General features: G+C 42.5%; 1 protein-coding gene across 1 annotated transcript in view; it reads left to right on the top strand.

The window, feature by feature from the left end:
* The window catches only part of TMC1 (transmembrane channel like 1), a 125,451-nt gene that overhangs the window by 50,872 nt on the left and 54,616 nt on the right, over positions 1-19,963 (top strand). The window contains exons 9-13 of the mRNA XM_032595676.1: positions 10,818-10,960; positions 15,160-15,304; positions 15,917-16,111; positions 19,329-19,508; positions 19,635-19,796. Of these exons, the coding sequence (XP_032451567.1) occupies positions 10,818-10,960; positions 15,160-15,304; positions 15,917-16,111; positions 19,329-19,508; positions 19,635-19,796 (825 nt within the window). The remainder of the gene's footprint in view (positions 1-10,817; positions 10,961-15,159; positions 15,305-15,916; positions 16,112-19,328; positions 19,509-19,634; positions 19,797-19,963) is intronic.

The following is a 19,963-nucleotide window of genomic DNA, read 5'->3' on the forward strand; positions in this document are numbered from 1 at the left end:
TTCCCACGAACAGTGCACAAGGGTTTTTTTAGGGAGCCCTTTTGAAGGAGCAAGTCACTTTTGGCTTCCCAAGAAACACACACAAAAACAATATTAGATGCAGGAGATACCTGGGGGCAGGGTGGGAATACCTACAAACAAGAAAGGAGAGAGGAAGCATGAGTAGGTGGGGAAAGTGTCCAGATGGCAAAGCCAGCCTGACTCCTGAGAAGGGAGAGAGGGAGGGGACACTGAGTAGGAAGAATCTCAAGATTGCAGTACAGCTCTGGGAAAAAAGTCTTGATGAGGCTAATGGTGAATCTCCAAGCAAAGTCTGTCCATTGGAGGAACCCCATATCACTGGCTCTACTATTTCTCACTATTCTCGGTCATGTGCTGGGGGCCACCTGGGAGGATGTAGTCTCAGGACGAGCACGCGATGTTCCATTCTGGTTGATTCAAAGTGGTGGCATCTGGAGGCCATCTCCCGAAGGCTCTCTGAGTAGCACACCTGCATGGCTGCTGTCGGGGTCTGTGGGCTTGAACGTGTGACTTGGTTCCTCTACTTTAGGCCAGAAGTGTTGTTGTTTCTCCTGCTGCTCTTACTTAGTTGCAACAAGCTTCAAGTACACCAATATAACCTCTTTGCTTCAGCCCTTGTCTCAGCCTCACCCAGAGCTGGCTCAGCAAAGACCAGACCCCTAGATGATAAACATCTAGTGCCCTCACTGAGGGCAAAAGTAGGACCCCGAGACAGACTGCTAAGCCTCTTGGGACAAAACTAGGTTTGTAGATTACCATGCTCATCAAGACAGAGGATAGTTCTCCCCTGCAGTGGAAATCCTAAGAATGGAAGGGGCCAGGATCCTCTCCTCTGTATCCATAGTGAGACTCCTTAGAAGACTTCACTGAACAGGGTGGGTGCAGCTTAGCCAAGGGATGCCGGGGTTGGCAGCATCCAAAGGTTGTCCATCCCTGGCCGCCATATTTGCTTCATTTCCTCAGTGTCCAGCCCAGGTCCCTCTCAATAGGCTCATTAGGTTCCATTAACAGAAAAGCCATGTCAAATTCTGCTCTCACTCATAGTTTCTCTTGCTTCATAGGCCTCTTAATCTGCTACTCCTGGACTTCTTGATACACATTTATAGCTTGCGGTAGAAGAGATCCCAGGGTCTGCTTTTGGCTTTCTTGGGATCCTTTTGTTGTGTAGACTTGGAAAACTGATTCCTTCGGGTCTTCACTTCTATCAGTGTTTTTTTTTAATTCAACAACAACTTCCAGTTTTCAACATCTCAAGTTGCACCTGGCCAAAGCAAAGCTGACCTTTCTTTTTGCAAAAATTGGGGATGCTTATGATCCTGATGTCATACTTACAACATGAAAATAGCATCTGTTCTTTGGATGTGGTCCCAGAACAAGTCTTCTTTTCATTAATTTAGTGAACATTTATTTAGTATTTGCCAGATGCCAGATAATGTGCCAGGTGCTAAGCAAAGGTGAGCAAAACCCAACAAGGTCTCTGCCCTTGGAAACTTAAAGTCTAGTCAAGTAGTGAGGTAATCACAAAAATAAATGTAATTGCAACTGTGCCAAGTAAGAAAGGTAAACAGTATTAAGCGAACATGAAGCAGGGATCCTGACCTAGTTCACAGCCTAAGAGAGGGAAGTAGAGGATGGCAGAATTTTTCTGAGAAAGATACCCTTGAATTGGGCTCTGAAGAGTCAGTACGAGCTCCCAGTTTGAGAGAGCGGAGAGGCATTCTAGAAAATGAGGACAGCAAGTCAAAGGACCTATGGTGGGAGAAGATTGCCTCACTCAAGAGACTGACTGGAGGTTAGTGAAACTAGACTGTGAAAGGGCGTCGGGGTGGGGGGGTTGGCCTTACAGAGATAGAAGGGGTATCAAGATGTGTGGAACTCTTTAGAATCTAGGTCATGATACTGTGTTTTTCTCAGAGCAGTTGAAAGTAGTTTTAGGGAGTGGTGGATGAGTAGTGGCATTATCTTGGGACTTAAAAAGGTGAACAGATCAGGGTGGAGGAAATTGAATATGAGGAGACCAAAAAGAGTCTAACGATATGTGAGCATATCATGTGTCAATAAATATCAGTAAGTGAGAGACTAAGATTGTTTGCAAGAGCTCAGTTTGCCTGGTAGGAATTTGTTGACCTCTGAATATTGGCTGTCAACCTAATAGATTAAAGGCTGAGCCATTGAGCCAGATTAGAACTTCACAATCCATTAAATTATATTCCATAACACAACCGAATGGCATCACATTTTGAGTCTGATACGTCTGCTGTGAAAATAGATTACTTAAAGTCACATTTGAAAACCATTCAGTAAAAACTCCATCCTATGTTCCAGCATCATGTATCTCCAATAAATATTATTCGCTTATGAATTGTACTTGAAATTAATTACATTCATTGATTTTGTTTTGTTCAGTTCTTAAGTTTATTTATTTAGTTTTGAGAGAGAGAGAGAGAGTTTGGAGGGGCAAAGAGAGAGACAGAGAAAGACAGAGAATCCCAAGCAGGCTCTGCACTGTCAGCAGAGAGCCCAATGTGGGCCTGAATTCACAAACCATGAGATCATGACCTGAGCCGAAATCAAGAGCTGGGCTGAGCCATCCAAGCGCCCCTACATCCATTGATCTTAAATGTTTGAAATAAAATATATGCTGCTCATATAGGATTGAAATTTTCTAAACTTCGTTTTTTTTCAAGTAGTTTCTTATTTTCTCTACTTTTATTTTTGTATTTTCATTTGTTCATAACTTCTTTTAAAATAGATAATAGTGAGGTGTCTGGGTGGCTCAGTCAGTTAAGCATCAGACTCCTAATTTTGGCTCAAGTTATGATCTCATGGTTTGTGAGTTCAGGCCCTGCATTGGGCTCTGTGCTGACAGCACGCACCCTGCTTGGGATTCTCTCTCTCTCTCTCTCTCTCTCTCTCTCTCTCCCTCTCTCTCTCTCTCCCTCTCTCTCTCTCTCCCTCTCTCTCTCTCTTCCTCTCTTTCTGCCCTTCCCCTCCCCCCAAAATAAATAAATAAGCTTAAAAAATAGATAATAGTAAGGTAATTCCCACTATAGGCTGTGTCTATACAATCAGACATATCTCTCTTCATATATGAATTTATGATGCTTCATTTTTCATTTCTTGAAAGAATTAGTAGGCAGATTTAGAAGACTGGAAGTCAACTGAACAACAAAACCCCATGATATAATGCTTTTAATCTCCATCTTGTGAAACAAAAGACCATTTTTCTCATTTGGGATGAAAATATATGTAGAAGCTCATTTTATAGCACTGAGAATTTCTTATTTTACAAGAGTTTTAGACAATTAGTAGAGAAAATTAAGGAGTTTTGCCAATGTGAGTGTCTCTCAGACACTTTCTTGGTGTTTTGATTCATTGTTATCATCATGCTACTGTCTTGAATGATTGACTCTATTTTATTAAAATGGGTAGTTGAGAGAAGAAAAACGGAAAAAGGTAGTTTAGATGATAATTTGAAACAGCTTCATCTCACTGAGGACTGTTAATGACCACCGGAAGCAATTTTTCTATTCGATCGGTCATTCCACAAACATAAGTTGAATGTGAGATGCTGGAAATACATAGATAACTAATATATTTTCCCTGCCCACGGGGATCTTTTGGTTTAATTGGATGTGCAAACAATTGTCATACACTGAGACAACCTCAAGCCAACAGACACATGTCCTAGGCACAGGGAGGAATAATGGAGGGAGGATTCTGTGTTACATTTCACTGGAGTTCAGTTTACTGGAGACTTGCGAAGCCCCAGAAAGCAATAACTCTATTTTTCCTCTGAGTTCTGAATGATTTGTCTGAGAGGGGAGGCAGATGGGCACCAAAATTTCACATTCATTACTAATAGGGACCAAGTTGGAGGGCTAATCTGGGACTCTTAGCCAAATGGTCTTGCTAATATGGGACTCCAAATCCATCTTACCCCGGGAAAGCTTATTTCCTACTGGAATAAAGTTATATTTGGGCTAAGCAAGTACAGCTAATTCATTCCAAAAGTATCGATTGGGGAAGTGACAACACCTCCCCTGGGACAAAGTGAGTAGAGGGGGTGGGGACCCTGGCAAGTATTTCATCTAGCAAAGCTCTGTGCACCTGGAGGAAATGACCATTTTCCCCATAACAAGTTGCTCTGGTCTAGAGGTCAGTAAAAGCTTTACAGAGGTAGTTTAAACAGGTTTTTAAAGAAATAATAGGAATGAACTAGGCTCTGAAATGGGGAGGATAAGTGGGAACAGCATTCCAAGCGAGGAGCCCACGTGCACAATGGCATGGAGGCAGTAAATAGTGCTCTGCACTCAATACCAAGGAGCGATTCAGCAAAGCTGGTATTCAGGGAGTAAGAGTAGCATACTTAAAGACGAGCGCGTCATACAAAAAAGGGATCTAATCGAGGAGGACAGTGTCATTAGGCGAAGGAGTCAGACTTGATTCTGTAGGTGGTGGAGAACACAAAGAATTTTGAAATAGGATGGAAATGTGGTCAGTTACCCTTTAGAAGATTCCTTGTGAGGGGCACCTGGGTGGCTCAGTCGGTTGAGCGTCTGACTTCGGCTCAGGTCATGATCTCACGGTGTGTGAGTTCGAGCCCCACGTCGGGCTCTGTGCCGACAGCTCAGAGCCTGGAGCCTGCTTCAGATTCTGTGTCTCCCTCTCTCTCTGCCCCTCCCCTGCTCGTGCTCTGTCTTTCTCTGTCTGAAAAATAAATAAAAACATAAAAAAATTTTTTTAATAAAAGAAAGGTTCCTTGTGAATGTAGGATGGACTGGGTTGGACTTGGCGTAAGATGGAGGTGGAGCGGCCTGTGAATGGCAGTGATGTATGGAGACGGCATCCGTATCACATAGGGTCATGAAGCTGAAACTACAGGACTTTGCTAGTCACTGCATGTGACTTATGGGTAAAGTGGGAAGATAATGGAAACATCCAAGTTTCTGACTGAGTTAACAGATGAACTGGTGGTGTCATTACCTGGGATAGGAGGAAGACGCCAGTTTGGGGGAACTTTTGAGTCCAAGGTGTCTGTGGGATATCCAAGTGAGATAAGCTGTGTATTGGGCACTGGGCACAATGTCTAGAATTCCCAATATTAGTGTCAGTTGTGGACAATGACACAGAAAAGACAAATGGGAATGCTCTTTATGGAAGCCAGCAAACCTTAAAATGCAGGGGCACCTGGGTGGCTCAGTCGGTTAAGAGTCCGGCTTAACCGGGTCAGGTTATGATCTTGCGGTTCATGGGTTTGAGCCCCGTGTCAGGCTATGTGCAGACATCTCGGAGCCTGGACCCTACTTTGAATTCTGTGTCTCCCTCTCTCTATCTTCCCTCTCTGCTCACGCTGTCTCTGTTGCTCCCTCAAAAATAAACATTAAAAAAATTTTTTTTAATGCAGTGTAGAATCATGAAAAGAACTCCATCATGGGATTTTGACAGATTTGAGTTTGAATCCTGCTACTTACTACTGAGAGACATTAGATAACCTCTCTGAGCCTCTTAATTGTCATATGTCAGAAAGTGGGATTAATGTCTAACTAGCAGGCTGGTGTGAAAAAATAAATGAGGTCATGTGTGTAAAGTGCTAGCGCAATGCCCGGCACGTGGTAGATGTTTAATAAGCGTGTCTTTCCTTAAATGCCTATTCAGGGTACTTAACTCATGAAAATGCCCATTTCTTGAAGGGACAATAAAAGAAGAAGAGGGAGCCCGGACAGGGACAGCATGGTATTCATAAGCCAGAAAGGGACTCGGGGCACCGGTAAAGTCAGCTGTCTGGGAAGGAGGCAGAGGCACAAGGCACTGATACATGAACGGGCACTAAAATCAACTGTCTGCTTCCTGGCCTTTTGAGGACCCGAGTTCATGGACTACAGTCCTGGGACAGGTAGTTAATTCCAAATACTGAAAACTAGAAGTTCTGCTAAGGCTCAGCCCAATTTCCTCTTCGTAATCTACATGCGCCCTAGCTAAGAGCGCTGGAGTGTCAATTTCGTCTCTCTACATCAGGGTTGTAGCAAAAAGAAAGGAAACTCAGTGGCAAGCAGAGCATGAGGCAGAAGCTTGGTGAGTCTGGGTAGAGAGAAAGAGCGAGGTCATGGGCCGGATCTCACCTAGGTGCCGGGCTGGCCGCCATCCTTGTGAAATTAGTGTTTTGTCTTGTTTTGGGTGTTGTTAGCATTCTCCTTGCTTCTGTCCACTTTATCGGATAATCAAGTGATGCCATGCTTGCAACTTTTTTGAAATGTTTATTTATGTATTTATTTTTGAGAGAGAGCACGAGCATGGGAGGCACAGGGGGAGAGAGAGAGAGAGAGAGGGAATCCCAAGCCGGCTTGGCACTCTCAGCATGGAGCCCAACGTGGGGCTCGAACCCACGAAACCATGAGATCATGACCTGAGCTGAAACCAAGAGTCGGATGCTCAACCAACTGAGCCACACAGGCACCCCCATACTTGCAACTTGCTTTAACACGAAAGTATAAATGACTGGTAACAATACAGGGAATGGTAGAAATCCCCCCCCCCCCCCCCCCACACACACCTGGTGCCACTCTCCCTTCACATGTCTTCAGCAGGCATGGTCAGAAATCATATCTTCCCTTCCACTAGTTTTGAATTTAAGAATTTTTTTTCTTTTTCTTTTCTTTTTTCTTCTTTCTGGTTTTTTTGTTTGTTTGTTTGTTTGTTTGTTTGTTTTTATAAAATAGTGGTCTGACGGTTACTACCAACTATAAAGAGTTGCTAAGGCCAATGAAATTCATTTCCCATCCCAGGGATGGAATGTCATGTTTCCCAGTGGGTATTTATTTGTAGTCATGAGAAACGCCAAAAGGGTGGAGCTCTAATGTAATTTCAGGTGACAGATCCTTACGAAGGGGATATTTTGCATGCAGAATGTTGTTGGGGGCATCCGCCATCCCCTTTAGGGATAGGTTACTCCATCAATGTATAGTATTGGGGAAATAGTAAATTCTCAGAGTTAGTTAGATAAACAAATACATGAGTTGATTCCTAGACCAGCTGCAGCATTCAAACAGAAATTAGAAGCTTAATAGACGATGTGCAAGCATAGAACCCAGAGTTGGACGGGAATGGTTCATGCTCATTTGAAACTTGGCTCTGACTGTGGCTTCTCTGTCACAGATTTTGGGGTGGGAGAGTGCTCCCACAGGGAAAGCCATGCGCGCTGACATGGAAACTGAATAGAACTTTGGCTAGGCTAGGAGTCGTTGCTATTTTAGTCACTTCCAGATGTCTGCCGTTGGAGTTTGAAGGGAAAAGGAAAGATGTGTGGAGTGTGGGGGGCCCAGGGGTGGAAGGGGAGGGTTGTTTAAAGTCACCCTTCAATATGCCACTAAGATGACTTGGAAAAAGCTTTTTAAAATTGTGTTCTTCAATAGTGCCTCTTTCATTTACATGCTTGGCTGCTTAGGTAGTGATAGGCAAATGGAAGAAACCTTTGTGAAATAATCAGGATTCCAAAGAAGAAGAAGGAAAAAAAAAAAAAAACAAAAAACAACTACAAACCTTATGCCTTTTGCTTGCCATCTAATATGTATGAAGTGCCAGCCATTGAATGGTACATACACCAGAGGAGCCAGCTGCCCCAGTAGCTATTGTGCTAACCTAACAGGCTCACCAGATGTTTGTTATGTATCCACTTTCGCCTTTCGTGTTGTTTTGGAGGTGTTTTTTAATCCCAGTACTGTCATTATGAACTAGAAAAAGATGTCAGGTTGTGATGGTTAAGGACGTGAAGATGAGGCCCTTTGAAATCTTCGGAAGGGGTGTTCAGGTCCTTCTCCAGAGGTCCTGGCACCAACATGGATCCATCCAAGGGTGTAGGTTAAAAGGCCCGGCTAAGTTGGTAGGGTTTCTTGTTTCTTTGCATTGCTGGAAAGGTATGGCCCTAGCGTGACACAAGGGGTAGAAAGCGAAGTGTGGGAGAAGCGGTACAGCACAGCAGTCATTAAGTGTATGGATTTGAATCAGACCCAGTTCAAGTTCAGACGGTCACTTACTGGTTATGTAAGTGCGCACAAGCTACTTCACCTCTTTGTAGCTCAGTTTCTTGGGGCACCTGGGTGGCTCAGTCAGTTGAGTGTCCAACTTTGGCTCAAGTCAAGGTCTCATGGTTTCTGATTTTGAGACCCACATCAGGCTCGCTGCTACCAGTGTGGAGCCCGCTTCAGATCCTCCGTCCCTCCCCCCTTCTCTCTGCCCCTCCCCCACTCACACTCTGTCTCTCAAAAATAAATAAACATTAAAAAAAATAAAGCTCAGTTTCTTCGTCCCCAAAGTAGCAATAGGGCTACTGAGTCTTTGCTGGGTGGGGGAGTCATGGTAAATATTTAAAGATGGTGGCATCTCTTTATGGGCAAGTGCACTTCATAGCCAGAACTTTCTGCCCAGCAGCTCCAGAGCACAACAGGACGCCCCCTCCCGGGGTAGAGCACCACGTGTGCTGTCTCTGGATGGGGAAGAGAGGTGGCCTGCATCATCCCCATTTCTTCATCTATGCTTTGTTATCAGACTGGTTTCTCCTCTCCCGGGGAGGAGAAGGAAGTAAGGGGGATCTGGGAGTGTTACATTTACGGATCTTCCCCACATGGAAGGCAACACCAAGAGTGGAGGAAAACCATTGGCCCTAACCATAACAACGCCAGAGGGTTCTTTCGAGCATTCTGTGAGATGAGGAAATGTGTTTGGCAAATACTAAATGCTCAGCAAAAGTTATTGACTGGGAGTGCCCGGGGGACTCAGTCAGCTAAGCATCCAACTCTTGATTTTGGCTCAGGTCGTGATCTCACAATTCCTGATACTGAGCCCCACGTTGGGCTCTGTGCTGACAGCACAGAGCCTGCTTGGATTCTCTGTCTCCCTCTCTCTCTGCCCCTTCCCTGCTCATGCTTTCTCTCCCAAAATAAGTGAATAAACTTAAAAATCAAATAGTTGAGAGGAAGCAGAGCCCTGAACTAGATGGGTATGAAACAAAAAGATATCATTGAACTAGGTGCAGAGATCCTGCCAGTGATTATTTTCCTGGCCTTATTTCTGGGTCTTGGGCAGTTGATCAGTCCCTCTCTATGTGGTTTCTTATCTTGGGCAGAGATTAGCCCATTTGCTTCCTCAATTTGAGGTTTCTACTGGTTCCTTTTTTTTTTTTAATTATTCAAACAATGTTTTTTTAATGTTTATTAATTTTTGAGAGAGAGAGAGACACAGCGCGAGCGGGGGCAGAGCAGAGAGGGAGACACAGAATCCGAAGCAAGCTCCAGGTTCCGAGTGTCAACATAGAGCCCGATGCAGGGCTTGAACTCATGAACCATGAGATCACGACCTGAGCCACAGTTGGATGCTTAACCGACGGAGCCACCCAGGCTCCCCTAGGTTTCTACTAGTTCTTTAGTCCCAGATTTTCTTTTGGGTCAGATTTCTTTTTTCTTGAGCTGAAAAAATGCAGACAACAGGCAGGGGTGGTGCAGGGAAGTCCTTCAGTTTTTACCTACGTCTCTCTCATTCCATGCTGACCCTCTTGGAAACTCATGAGCTCCTATTTTTGGCTATTTTTTTCCTATTTTTATTTTTTCCTATTTTTTTTTTCCTGCTAATTCTTACACAGTATTGGGACATAGACTTGCTGCAAATTTTGAAAGCAATCATTATTCCAGATCTTCGTTGGCCTCTGTTTTGAGCCAGGCACGATCTTCGTTTAAGGCCATTTTCTAAATGGCTTCTCTTCAATCTTCCTCTGGGAATTGGCATCCAGGGGATTTCCTCCTCCTCCTCTTCCACCCTTGTTCCCCACTTCTGTCTTCTTCAGTAATGGGCTTTCAAGTCCCTGGCTGCGGATAAATGATGTTAAAGGTAGCCAGTTGGACTTTCCAAGGTTCAAGGGTGACTCACTTGATCTCCAGAGGAAGCCTCTGGCAAGTGATTACTGTCTCACTTCACAAAACATAGTAATTTTAACTTCTTGCCACGGAAGTTAGAAGGAAGCTGGGGAAGTGTATATGCGGTGATACAGAAACACGCTTCAAAGCTGGGAGTGAAAAACACAGTGAATTCGAGGAGAGAAAGATAAACACCATGATAAAAGAAAGAGCATCAGAATATGCCAATGTTCTGAGTAGAAAGAGGGTCACTCAGGTAGCCTTGGGAGATGGCGATTCCAATTATCTGGCAGATAATCGTAAGGAGAGAGCATGGCTTGGCGTGACTGAACATGCTTGCTATGGAAGAATGCTCTCATGGTCTTGATGCGTACAAGGCTATGCAGATCGGTTCCCATGACGTCTCACCTGCTCTACAGGTTTGCTCAGTGTGAGCTGAGCCACTCACTGCCTCTGTAGTTCAAGAAGAAGCAATCTAACTGTGGCTCAGGTGACTGGAAGTGGACACCTGCAACCACACTTTGAGGAAGCACATCTCAGATCCTCCCCAAATGTGCAGCAGGCTCCTCACGTTGGAAATCTAATGACACCATGAAGTGTGTTTTGATGTTTCAATCAATGGGCATTTCACGGTAATGGCTCCACAGCTGAGCAAGCCTGTATTCGGTTAAAAATTTGGCCTATTTAGAAGTCCCTGAACCTCGAGTAAATCAAGAGCCTTGCCAATCAACGTGGCAGTGGAGACATTTGCTCTACGAGGCAAAAACAATAGGGCTCAACTCCCAAGTTGGAAAATTCATGCCATTTTGCTGTTTCTCTTAAAAGTCGATCTTTTTTTCTTTGAGTTGTTCTTCATAACATCTGCTAAGTGGCTTTGTTGTTGGATTTTAGGGCTTGGCGCAATATTCCATCCTCTTTTATGGCTATTATGACAATAAACGAACAATTGGATGGATGAATTTCAGGCTGCCACTCTCCTATTTTCTGGTGGGGATCATGAGCATTGGATACAGCTTTCTGGTTGTCCTTAAAGCGTAAGTTTTATTGGTCTCTTGGGAAGCAAGCAATGATGTCTAGAATCAAAGGGAAGAATTAATTTCAGAATTGGATATAATTCTTATTCTGTTTTATACCTAGAGGATATTGAGTCGGTAAGAGATAAAATGTAGTTTTAATATCGACGCTACTGTTAGACTATGACATCCCCGGAACAAAAGGGGTGAACTCAAGTACAGGCCTTTGGATCACCTCACGGGGTTGCACACCTACCCTGCGTTTAAGCATCTTTTGAAGAGATTGCCTCTTTGGATTTCAAGGTATGGATCAATGTTGCAAGCAAGACAGGGAAACAGCTGCTGGCCCCTGTTTTTGTGTGCAGAGAAGTTTGCACGTTGCAGAATCAGCTCAATAGGCAGAAATCGTTCTCTGTTCATTAAACAAAACAAAACAAAACAAAACAAAAACAGAATAGTCATTCAACCAAAAAAAATCAGTTGTGTTAAGACAGCAAAAACGAAGGGGCCCAATGCGACCATCATGATGAACTGCAGAATCATGGTTTATCTTGGAAGAACATTTATTAGAGCATGGAGAAGACTTTCATTGGAGGAGTGATAATGATGCCATTCATTTTCCCCCCTGCCTGCAATATATGTGTAACACCCTGTTCAAAGACATTGCAGAAACCGACTACAGCCATCTGGGGCTTTGAGCCATCTATGTAACCCTCCGACTAGTTCTCTGAGCTAGCTTAGAAGTCTCAAGACATCTCAATTAATGTCCCGGCCCTTTTATTTGACCATGAACAAGGTGAACTGGCCTTTTGTTTCATTGCGGGAAAGGACCCCTGCCTGAGGGTCCGTGTCACCCGGTGCAGGAGCTCTCTGGAACGGTCCGTGACACGCTTTGTGCCTTGTCTGTCAAACTTACTGTTTCCACTGGAGAACACTATTCCTATTTAGTTTTCAAGTCCTGAGAGGACTTGAAGAAAGCCTTAATGTAGACCTCACTTCCAAATATTGATCTACCTGTCCAAATGCAATCAGAGATCCTAAGTGTAAGGTGTCTGTCTACCTGATAAAGTATTACCACATTCCAAAATCTATGCTATTTCTGGTCTTTTAACCATTCTGATTTGGAAAAATTAAAATCAGGGGCGCCAGTTACATTCCAGAGATCTCAGGAGTATTGTTTCTATGTTGGTCCTTCAGTCAATTGCTAACTTGATTTCCCAAATCACAATTCATATATTTATTCAGTTATTTAAAAATTGAGCAATTGTTACGGGCAATCTGGGCAGAGGGAGCTACTCAGTGCCTGAGGATTTAATGGTGAGCAAAATAAAGTTCTTGCTCTCGTGATGCTCAGTTGAAGTAACAGTCTGTAAACTAAGGAAAAAACAGAAGTTGTGGCCAATATACAGTTAACATATATATTATATCTATGGATATAATATATATGTTATCCTTTGCAGTCAAATATTTGCCTCAATTTCTTCTTTCTCAAGAATGTAATCCATGCTATTTAGTATAGTATAGTGCTTACTAAAATTCCCCACCCCCCATCTGGGCTTATCCTGTGAGCTTCTAGAGAGTTGCTTCCTACCTGCCTTTCAATCCCCTTTCCCTTCCTGACTTTCATTTTAGCAGAGGCTACATTGTAGTGACCCTGTTGGCTTAGGATTTAGGGAAGCATTTATTTGATTTATTAAAAACCTTTATATACATCCACAAAATGACCAAGTAACCTCAGCATGTAAACAGAGATATAAACTTGTCCAATGCAGGAAGTCCAGTATAAAACCCTGGACAAAGGCATTACAGCAACAGTTACTTTCTACAACCTCTCACAAAGGGGGTGCCTCACAAAGGGGCACCTGGGGCGTTCAGTCATTAAACATTTGACTTTGGCCTAGGTCATGGTCTCATGGCTTGTGAGTTCAAGTCCCACATTGGATGAGCTTGAGCCCCACTTCAGGTGAACCCTGCTTCTCTCTCTGTCCTTCCTGGGTTTCTCTCTCTCTCTCTTTCTCTCTCTCTCTCTCTCTCTCTGCCCCTCACTCACTTGTGCCCTCCCTCCCTCTCTCTCAAAAAAAAAAAAAAAAGATACAACCTCTCAGAAAAGCCAATGATAGGTTAAGGTTGCTTCTCATAGAAACAGTAGTTCAAAACTATAGCTTTCTTGAAAAGGGAAGAATTTTCATAGGTATGTACACTTTTTCCCTCTACGGGCAAGGGATAGAGCTGTCCATGGAACGTTTTATAGATATCTGGGTTGCCTCTCAACAAAAATATGCTACAAGCAGTTTGTGTTTGGGATCTTTCCGTACTCCTTTCAGCATCCCACTCCCTTTTTTGTCGATTCCCGCACACTAGGTGTTCCCGATTTGTTGGTGTAGCTCACGCTCCCTTATCTGGAAGGCTGTCTCAGCTACACAATTTTGCCAGTGAAGCTCCATTCAAAACTTAGATGTTTACCTGAGGCCCTGCCCTTTCCTCAGCGACAGCACAGAAATGGATAGTGGCATATTAATCAAACAAATAATTTTCTCTCTAGGTTAAACCATTGGGAATCTTTGATTTCAACACCTTTTGACCTTCAAAAAAGCATTTTATGTGATTCGACGGATCTCTTGGAGTCCTAGCTTGGGCACCAGAGGGACCCAAGAGACCTAAGCCTTTGACCTCCCTCTGTGGTTAACTGCTGAATAACGTCCAGCAAATCACTTCATAATGTAAACCCTTAGCTTCCCCATCTGTGAAAAAAGAATAATACTAACTACCTTGACCTTTTGCCCAGTTTTTGAGAATGGACAAACATGGTAATGTGCGAAACACAATTTCAAAGGATAAAGTGATAGACTGATGAAAAGGATAATTGTTTTCAGTTTTTTTTCATAACACATTAACTCATTTAAAATATATAAACCTCTCTAAGAAGGGGAGCTGAGGGGCACCTGGGTAGCGCAGTCAGTTGGGCGTTCAACTTCGGCTCAGATCATGATCCCATAGTTCATGGGTTCGAGCCCCAGGTCGGGCTCTGTGCTGACAGCCTGGAGCCTGGTTTGGATTCTGTGTCTCCCTCTCTCTCTCTCTCTCTCTCTGCCCTCCCTGACTCTCACTGTCTCTCTCTCAAAAATAAATAAACATTAAAAAATGTTTTAAAAAGAAGGGGAGCTGAATGTGGGTGACCTCAGAGATGCCTGTCTTCCTATCATGTCAGCTTTATGTCATGGTGTTTCTTTCCTTTTTGGTTTCTATATCACTATAACATTCACAAAACCAAAACCTTCTGGGATCATTTTATAATATGTATCATATGAAATTTTAATTTTGCTATTTATAGTAATAAGGGGAAAAAAGGAAGTGGAGTGAGTGGAATATAGATCTCTAACCACTGAAATAAACTGTAAGTAAATGCATTTAAAGTTCTCCAAGAAAAAACAAAACAAAACGCAACAAAACAAAAACCACACAAAGAAAAAAAAAAATATATATATATATATATTCCAATCAGTGATTTATATATACTAGAATACATAGATTAGAATATACGTAACAAGTTGGCACTAAGGTTGTATAAGAATTGTGTGTGTGTGTGTGTGTGTATAAGAATTTTGATTTTTGTTCAAGAGTTGTATAGTATGGAGAAATTTCATGCATTCCATCTGTTCTTTGGGAAGAGATTCTGGGGGGCAGTTGGATCCATGCAGGAGCTGCTGTGCCCTGGGTTAGCTCATCCCTAGCTTCAGGGGGATCTGGAAATAAGTTAAAACTGGGTAGAGCAGTTTGAGTCTACACATATTCCCACCTCCACCTGCCCCTTGCCCACCCCCCCACCCCGGGGGAGGGACCCATTGATTTTCATCAGATTTCTAAAGAGATCTTTATCCCACAGAGGATTAAGAACCAAGTATAAGATGCTATGAAAACAGTGGAGGAAAATAAGAGAAATGCATATATTTTTATAAAACCTGCTTAATTGGTAAAATCATCAATGCTTCATAGTCTTTTGATCCTGAAAGTCCTGGAAAATGAACAGTTTTGAAAAGTAAAACAAAACCAAAATTTAAAAATAAACTGATTTTCTGGTGATATGAGCAAACTTCATTTGAAAATACATGCTTTTGGGATATTGCTTCTCCAGTTTCCCTATAACTAGTATTTTACCACTGCCCACCCTCTCCCTTTCTGTGTGTATTTTGGGGGCTGGATTAAACTCCCTGTTTTTACAGGATGACCAAAAATATCGGGGACGATGGGGGTGGTGATGACAACACCTTCAACTTCAGCTGGAAGGTATTCACCAGCTGGGACTACCTGATTGGCAATCCAGAAACAGCAGACAACAAATTCAATTCCATCACCATGAACTTTAAGGTAAACACATCAACTTCAAGAGCCACTCCTCTGTATTTCTCAGAGTAAAACTGTAGCCACTCTCTATGGTTTATAAAGTGAACGAAATATCCTGACAATTAAAAGAAAGAGCAACTCATTATTTCAGCCTAGCAGGATCCGGGCATTGTTCTGATTGGGATTGTAAAATATCTGATGACCCACGATGGCACGATTTCTTCTCTAAATTTGGTAATAAAAATACTGCCATTGACTTGAAACAGGAGACCGTTAGTAATCAGAACCAGGTAGTTTAAATAATAGACGATGCTCATAATTATTTACAGGAATAGGTTAGCTCGATATTTAAAATGACTCTGAAGTATTATTTTTGTAGCTTTAAAAACACGCTATTGGAAAATAATTTAGAAAGAAGGTTGTTTCAGCATTAGACCAATCAGAGTTTGTAAGAATTCGTCGTTCATTCTCTCACGTGTCCTCACTTGCTGGCGATATTCACCTGGTTTGTGAAATCCCAGGTAGAGCAAAGATTTTCATTTCTCATGTTCTGATGTTTGCAGAATATTTTCTGAGGTTATGATACTTTTTTGTAACTCGGACACATCTTTCTTTTTCTGTTTTGCTTGGGTACAGGAAGCTATCATAGAGGAGAGAGCAGCCCAAGTAGAAGAAAATGTCCACTTGATCAGATTCCTGAGGTTTCTTGCTAACTTCTTCGTGTTTCTAACACTTGGAGGGAGTGGATACCTCATCTTTTGGGCTGTGAAGCGATCCCAGGAATTTGCACAGCAAGATCCTGACACCCTTGGGTGGTGGGAAAAGAATGAAGTTCGTCTCTGCATGCTTTTTATGTGCTTAGAACCTGACATTTGAGATTGTGTGGGTTATGTTTCTATGGTGGAACATTAAATAAGGCCATCGTTTACCTGTCTTCTCCACACTGCCCTGACAGTTAAATAGCCCTGTCACACATTTTCACTCTATTCCAGCCTTATTTCCAAATCTGTCTACTGTCTGCTATCTTTTTTGCATTTTGTGACTTTGTGGAAAGTTAGAGTTGGGAGAGATATTAGAACACATACATTCCCACCAGTACATTTTACAGATGCCGTTAATGAGTGTCAGGAGAGGAGGAGATGTGTTCAAGGTCACGGAACCATGGAGAAGAGTGACTTAAAACTTAGGAATCTTTATTTCAAGGCCAACGTCCTTCCATGACTCCATGTTTCTTTCTCTGTTGACTCTGCACCTGTCTCTGAAAGATCCAATTATTGCTTGAATTCTTTGAAGCAGCGATGATAGAGCCCGTGGTTCCTATATTTAGCTCACTGGAAACATTCAGATTGCCTCCCGCACCTTGGGCAAGTCTGGAATTCTCTCTGGTTTTCCCTAGCAGCCTAACCTCACATTTACCACCTTCTCCTCCCCTTGCCTTATTTCCTCCCCTTTCAAAAGATATTCAAATAAGGAGGGCCAGCTCTTTGCCTGGAATTAAATATGCCTGTGATTTATCTTCAGGATATCTACCCATTTAGCGGGCCACAGGAAGGAGGTCAGACATTTAGAATAAGGAAATTTAGATGTTGAGAATAAGGAAATCATTGGTTATGTGTTGCTGCTAAGGCCTGTTCCCTTTCATAAAACGTTCTGGAATATGATGCGGCATCATTTGAAACTTGGGCATTTTCTTTTTTATTTATTTATTTTATTTTTTATTTTTTTTTCAATGTTTATTTATTTTTTTGGGACAGAGAGAGACAGAGCATGAACGGGGGAGGGGCAGAGAGAGAGGGAGACACAGAATCGGAAACAGGCTCCAGGCTCTGAGCCGTCAGCCCAGAGCCCGACGCGGGGCTCGAACTCACGGACCGTGAGATCGTGACCTGGCTGAAGTCGGACGCTTAACCGACTGCGCCACCCAGGCGCCCCAAAACTTGGGCATTTTCAAAACATATATAGATTTAGGCTGTTGGAAGTGTCGACTTCCCACACCAAAACTTCTACAAAGCCTGGGAGACCAAAAAGATTAAGAAAGCCTTTATAAGCATAGTATTTCCTAGAAAGAAATACTTGGACAAGATATAAGATAACCTCTTTACAAAAAAAGGTTCCAAAACGTTCTAGGTATTTCAGAACTGGTAGCACTAGAGACGGGAGACCATACATTTAAGAGACTATAACTGTACAGACTTCTTTAGGTAGAGTGATTTTATTTATTTAAAACAGGGGAGAACCTCAAAGCATTTATTAAGCTTGCTGTCAAAGTTTCTTCTTACGGTTGTGATAGTTGCTATCACAGGCAAAATTATCATGCCACTTTGGTCCATGGTTCATATTTGATCATATTTTTGTATAAATGAGCCACAGTAAAGGTCATAACCAATGACCTTCATTAGAAGGGTCACTTTGTGGGGCGCCTGGGTGGCGCAGTCGGTTAAGCGTCCGACTTCAGCCAGGTCACGATCTCGCGGTCCGGGAGTTCGAGCCCCGCGTCAGGCTCTGGGCTGACGGCTCGGAGCCTGGAGCCTGTTTCCGATTCTGTGTCTCCCTCTCTCTCTGCCCCTCCCCCGTTCATGCTCTGTCTCTCTCTGTCCCAAAAATAAATAAACGTTGAAAAAAAAAAAAAAAAAGAAGGGTCACTTTGTGTAAGAGTCTGTTTAACAGCCATTTTACCCCTAAAGTCCTCAGGGCCAGCCAAGGTAGTAATGGGGATTAATTTGCTGAAACAGGATTTAAATTGACCTTGTAACAGGTAGCACGGGGTCTACCAGGTTTTTACTTTAGGCTGAAATGATATCATGCTCCTCATGGTCATGCTCCTATAATGTTCTTAATACAAATGGGAAAAACCACATTGACAATTATTTTCTAAATACAGTCTGGTAGTGGGGCACCTGGGTGGCTCAGTGAGTTAAGCGTCTGACTTCAGCCCAGGTCAGGATCGCATGATTCATGAGTTCGAGCCCCCTGTCGGGTTCTGTGCTGACAGCTCAGAGCCTGGAGCCTGCTTCAGATTCTGTGTCTTTCTCTCTCTCTGCCCCTCCCTGCCTCAAAAATAAATAAATATTTTTTAAAAATACTATAAATACAGTCTGGTAGTTACAATCTTTCAAAACATAGAGTCAAGAAGTGGGAAATAGGAAATGTTTAGTGGTGACAGTCCTGAAACAGGTATTTGGGAAAGACCATTGCCAAGGTTTACCAGAAATCTTTTTTTCATTTAAGGAGGCTATTTCCCCATCAAAAAAGTGGTTCATGCACTGGATTCTTTTCCCTGATTTAATTTAGCCTCATATGGCAATTGTAAGGGTGTCAGACATTTGCTACTTTTCATATATTTTCTCTCTCTCTTTCTTATACACTCCCCCCTCCCCCCCCCCACACACACTGGGATTATAAACCAGTTCTGCAACTTTCCTACCTTGGCTGTGATAACATCCTGTTGTGTGTTCTCCTTTTGTTTCTCTGAATGTCCTGTTTTCTTAGATAAACCCATTACCTTTTTTTTTTTTTTTTTTTTTTTTTTTTTTTGCTCCTAATAGTATGTATTCCCCAGAATTCAGTATTTAGTCTTGAGCCCATCTCAGGGAGCTCATTTATTCTAACTGATTGAACCAGCCCATAAACTGGTAATTGTCAAGTGAGTAGTTCCAGTTTGGACCTCATTCCTCAAGCAGACTATTTTCCATTTCCTTTGGAAATCTTGTTGCAAAGTGTATGACCATGTCAGAATCAGTTCTCAGGCAGAACAATTTGTGTTCTTTGGATAGAGCATGATGTAAATTACTTCCCTCATTATACCAGGAAACAGACTATTATTACTGGCACATACACAAGCTCATACACAAGTACATCTCGAGAATGGGGGCTGAATAATGTCTTTGTTGTTTTATGAAGATCAACATTTAAAGATGCATAAGATAATCTTCTTTAATCTTATAAAAGATAAAGGAAACCTAGCTGAAATCTTGCAAAATTCTGGAGGAAAGCAATAATATTTTTAAAAATACCATTAACTTAGTTGATTCATTGTGTCTCATTGTAGATGAACATGGTCATGTCCCTCCTGGGGATGTTCTGTCCAACCCTGTTTGACTTATTTGCTGAACTGGAAGACTACCATCCTCTAATTGCTCTGAAATGGCTACTGGGACGCATTTTTGCTCTACTTTTAGGCAATTTGTACGTATTTATTCTTGCCTTGATGGATGAGATTAACAACAAGGTGAGTCTTGTATCTGGATTGTTCTTGGCATCAGAGTGTTATTACAATTCCCTGTCTCCGGATTGCTACAAATGCCTTTGAAATCTGTGTTGTCTCCATTTTTGTGTGTATCACTTTGCTCCCAAGATTGAAGAAGAGAAGCTGGTAAAGGCCAATATTACCCTCTGGGAAGCCAACATGATCAAGGCCTATAATGCATCACTCTCTGGAAATAGCACTGGACCACCTTTTTTCGTGCACCCTGCAGATGTACCTCGAGGACCCTGCTGGGAAACAATGGTGGGACAGGTAATGTCACAAACACAAGTGGATGACAATTAATGGCTTAAAAAAGAGCAGAATCAATTATTCCTTTTCATAAGTGTGGCCTATCGTTTTCATTGCTTAATAAAAAAAAAAATACCTAAGCTTTATCGAATGCTTACCACGTGCTGGTTGTGAGTTTCATATCTATT

The sequence above is a fragment of the Lynx canadensis genome, chromosome D4 (assembly GCF_007474595.2).
Source record: "Lynx canadensis isolate LIC74 chromosome D4, mLynCan4.pri.v2, whole genome shotgun sequence".
Taxonomy (NCBI): Eukaryota; Metazoa; Chordata; class Mammalia; order Carnivora; family Felidae; genus Lynx; species Lynx canadensis.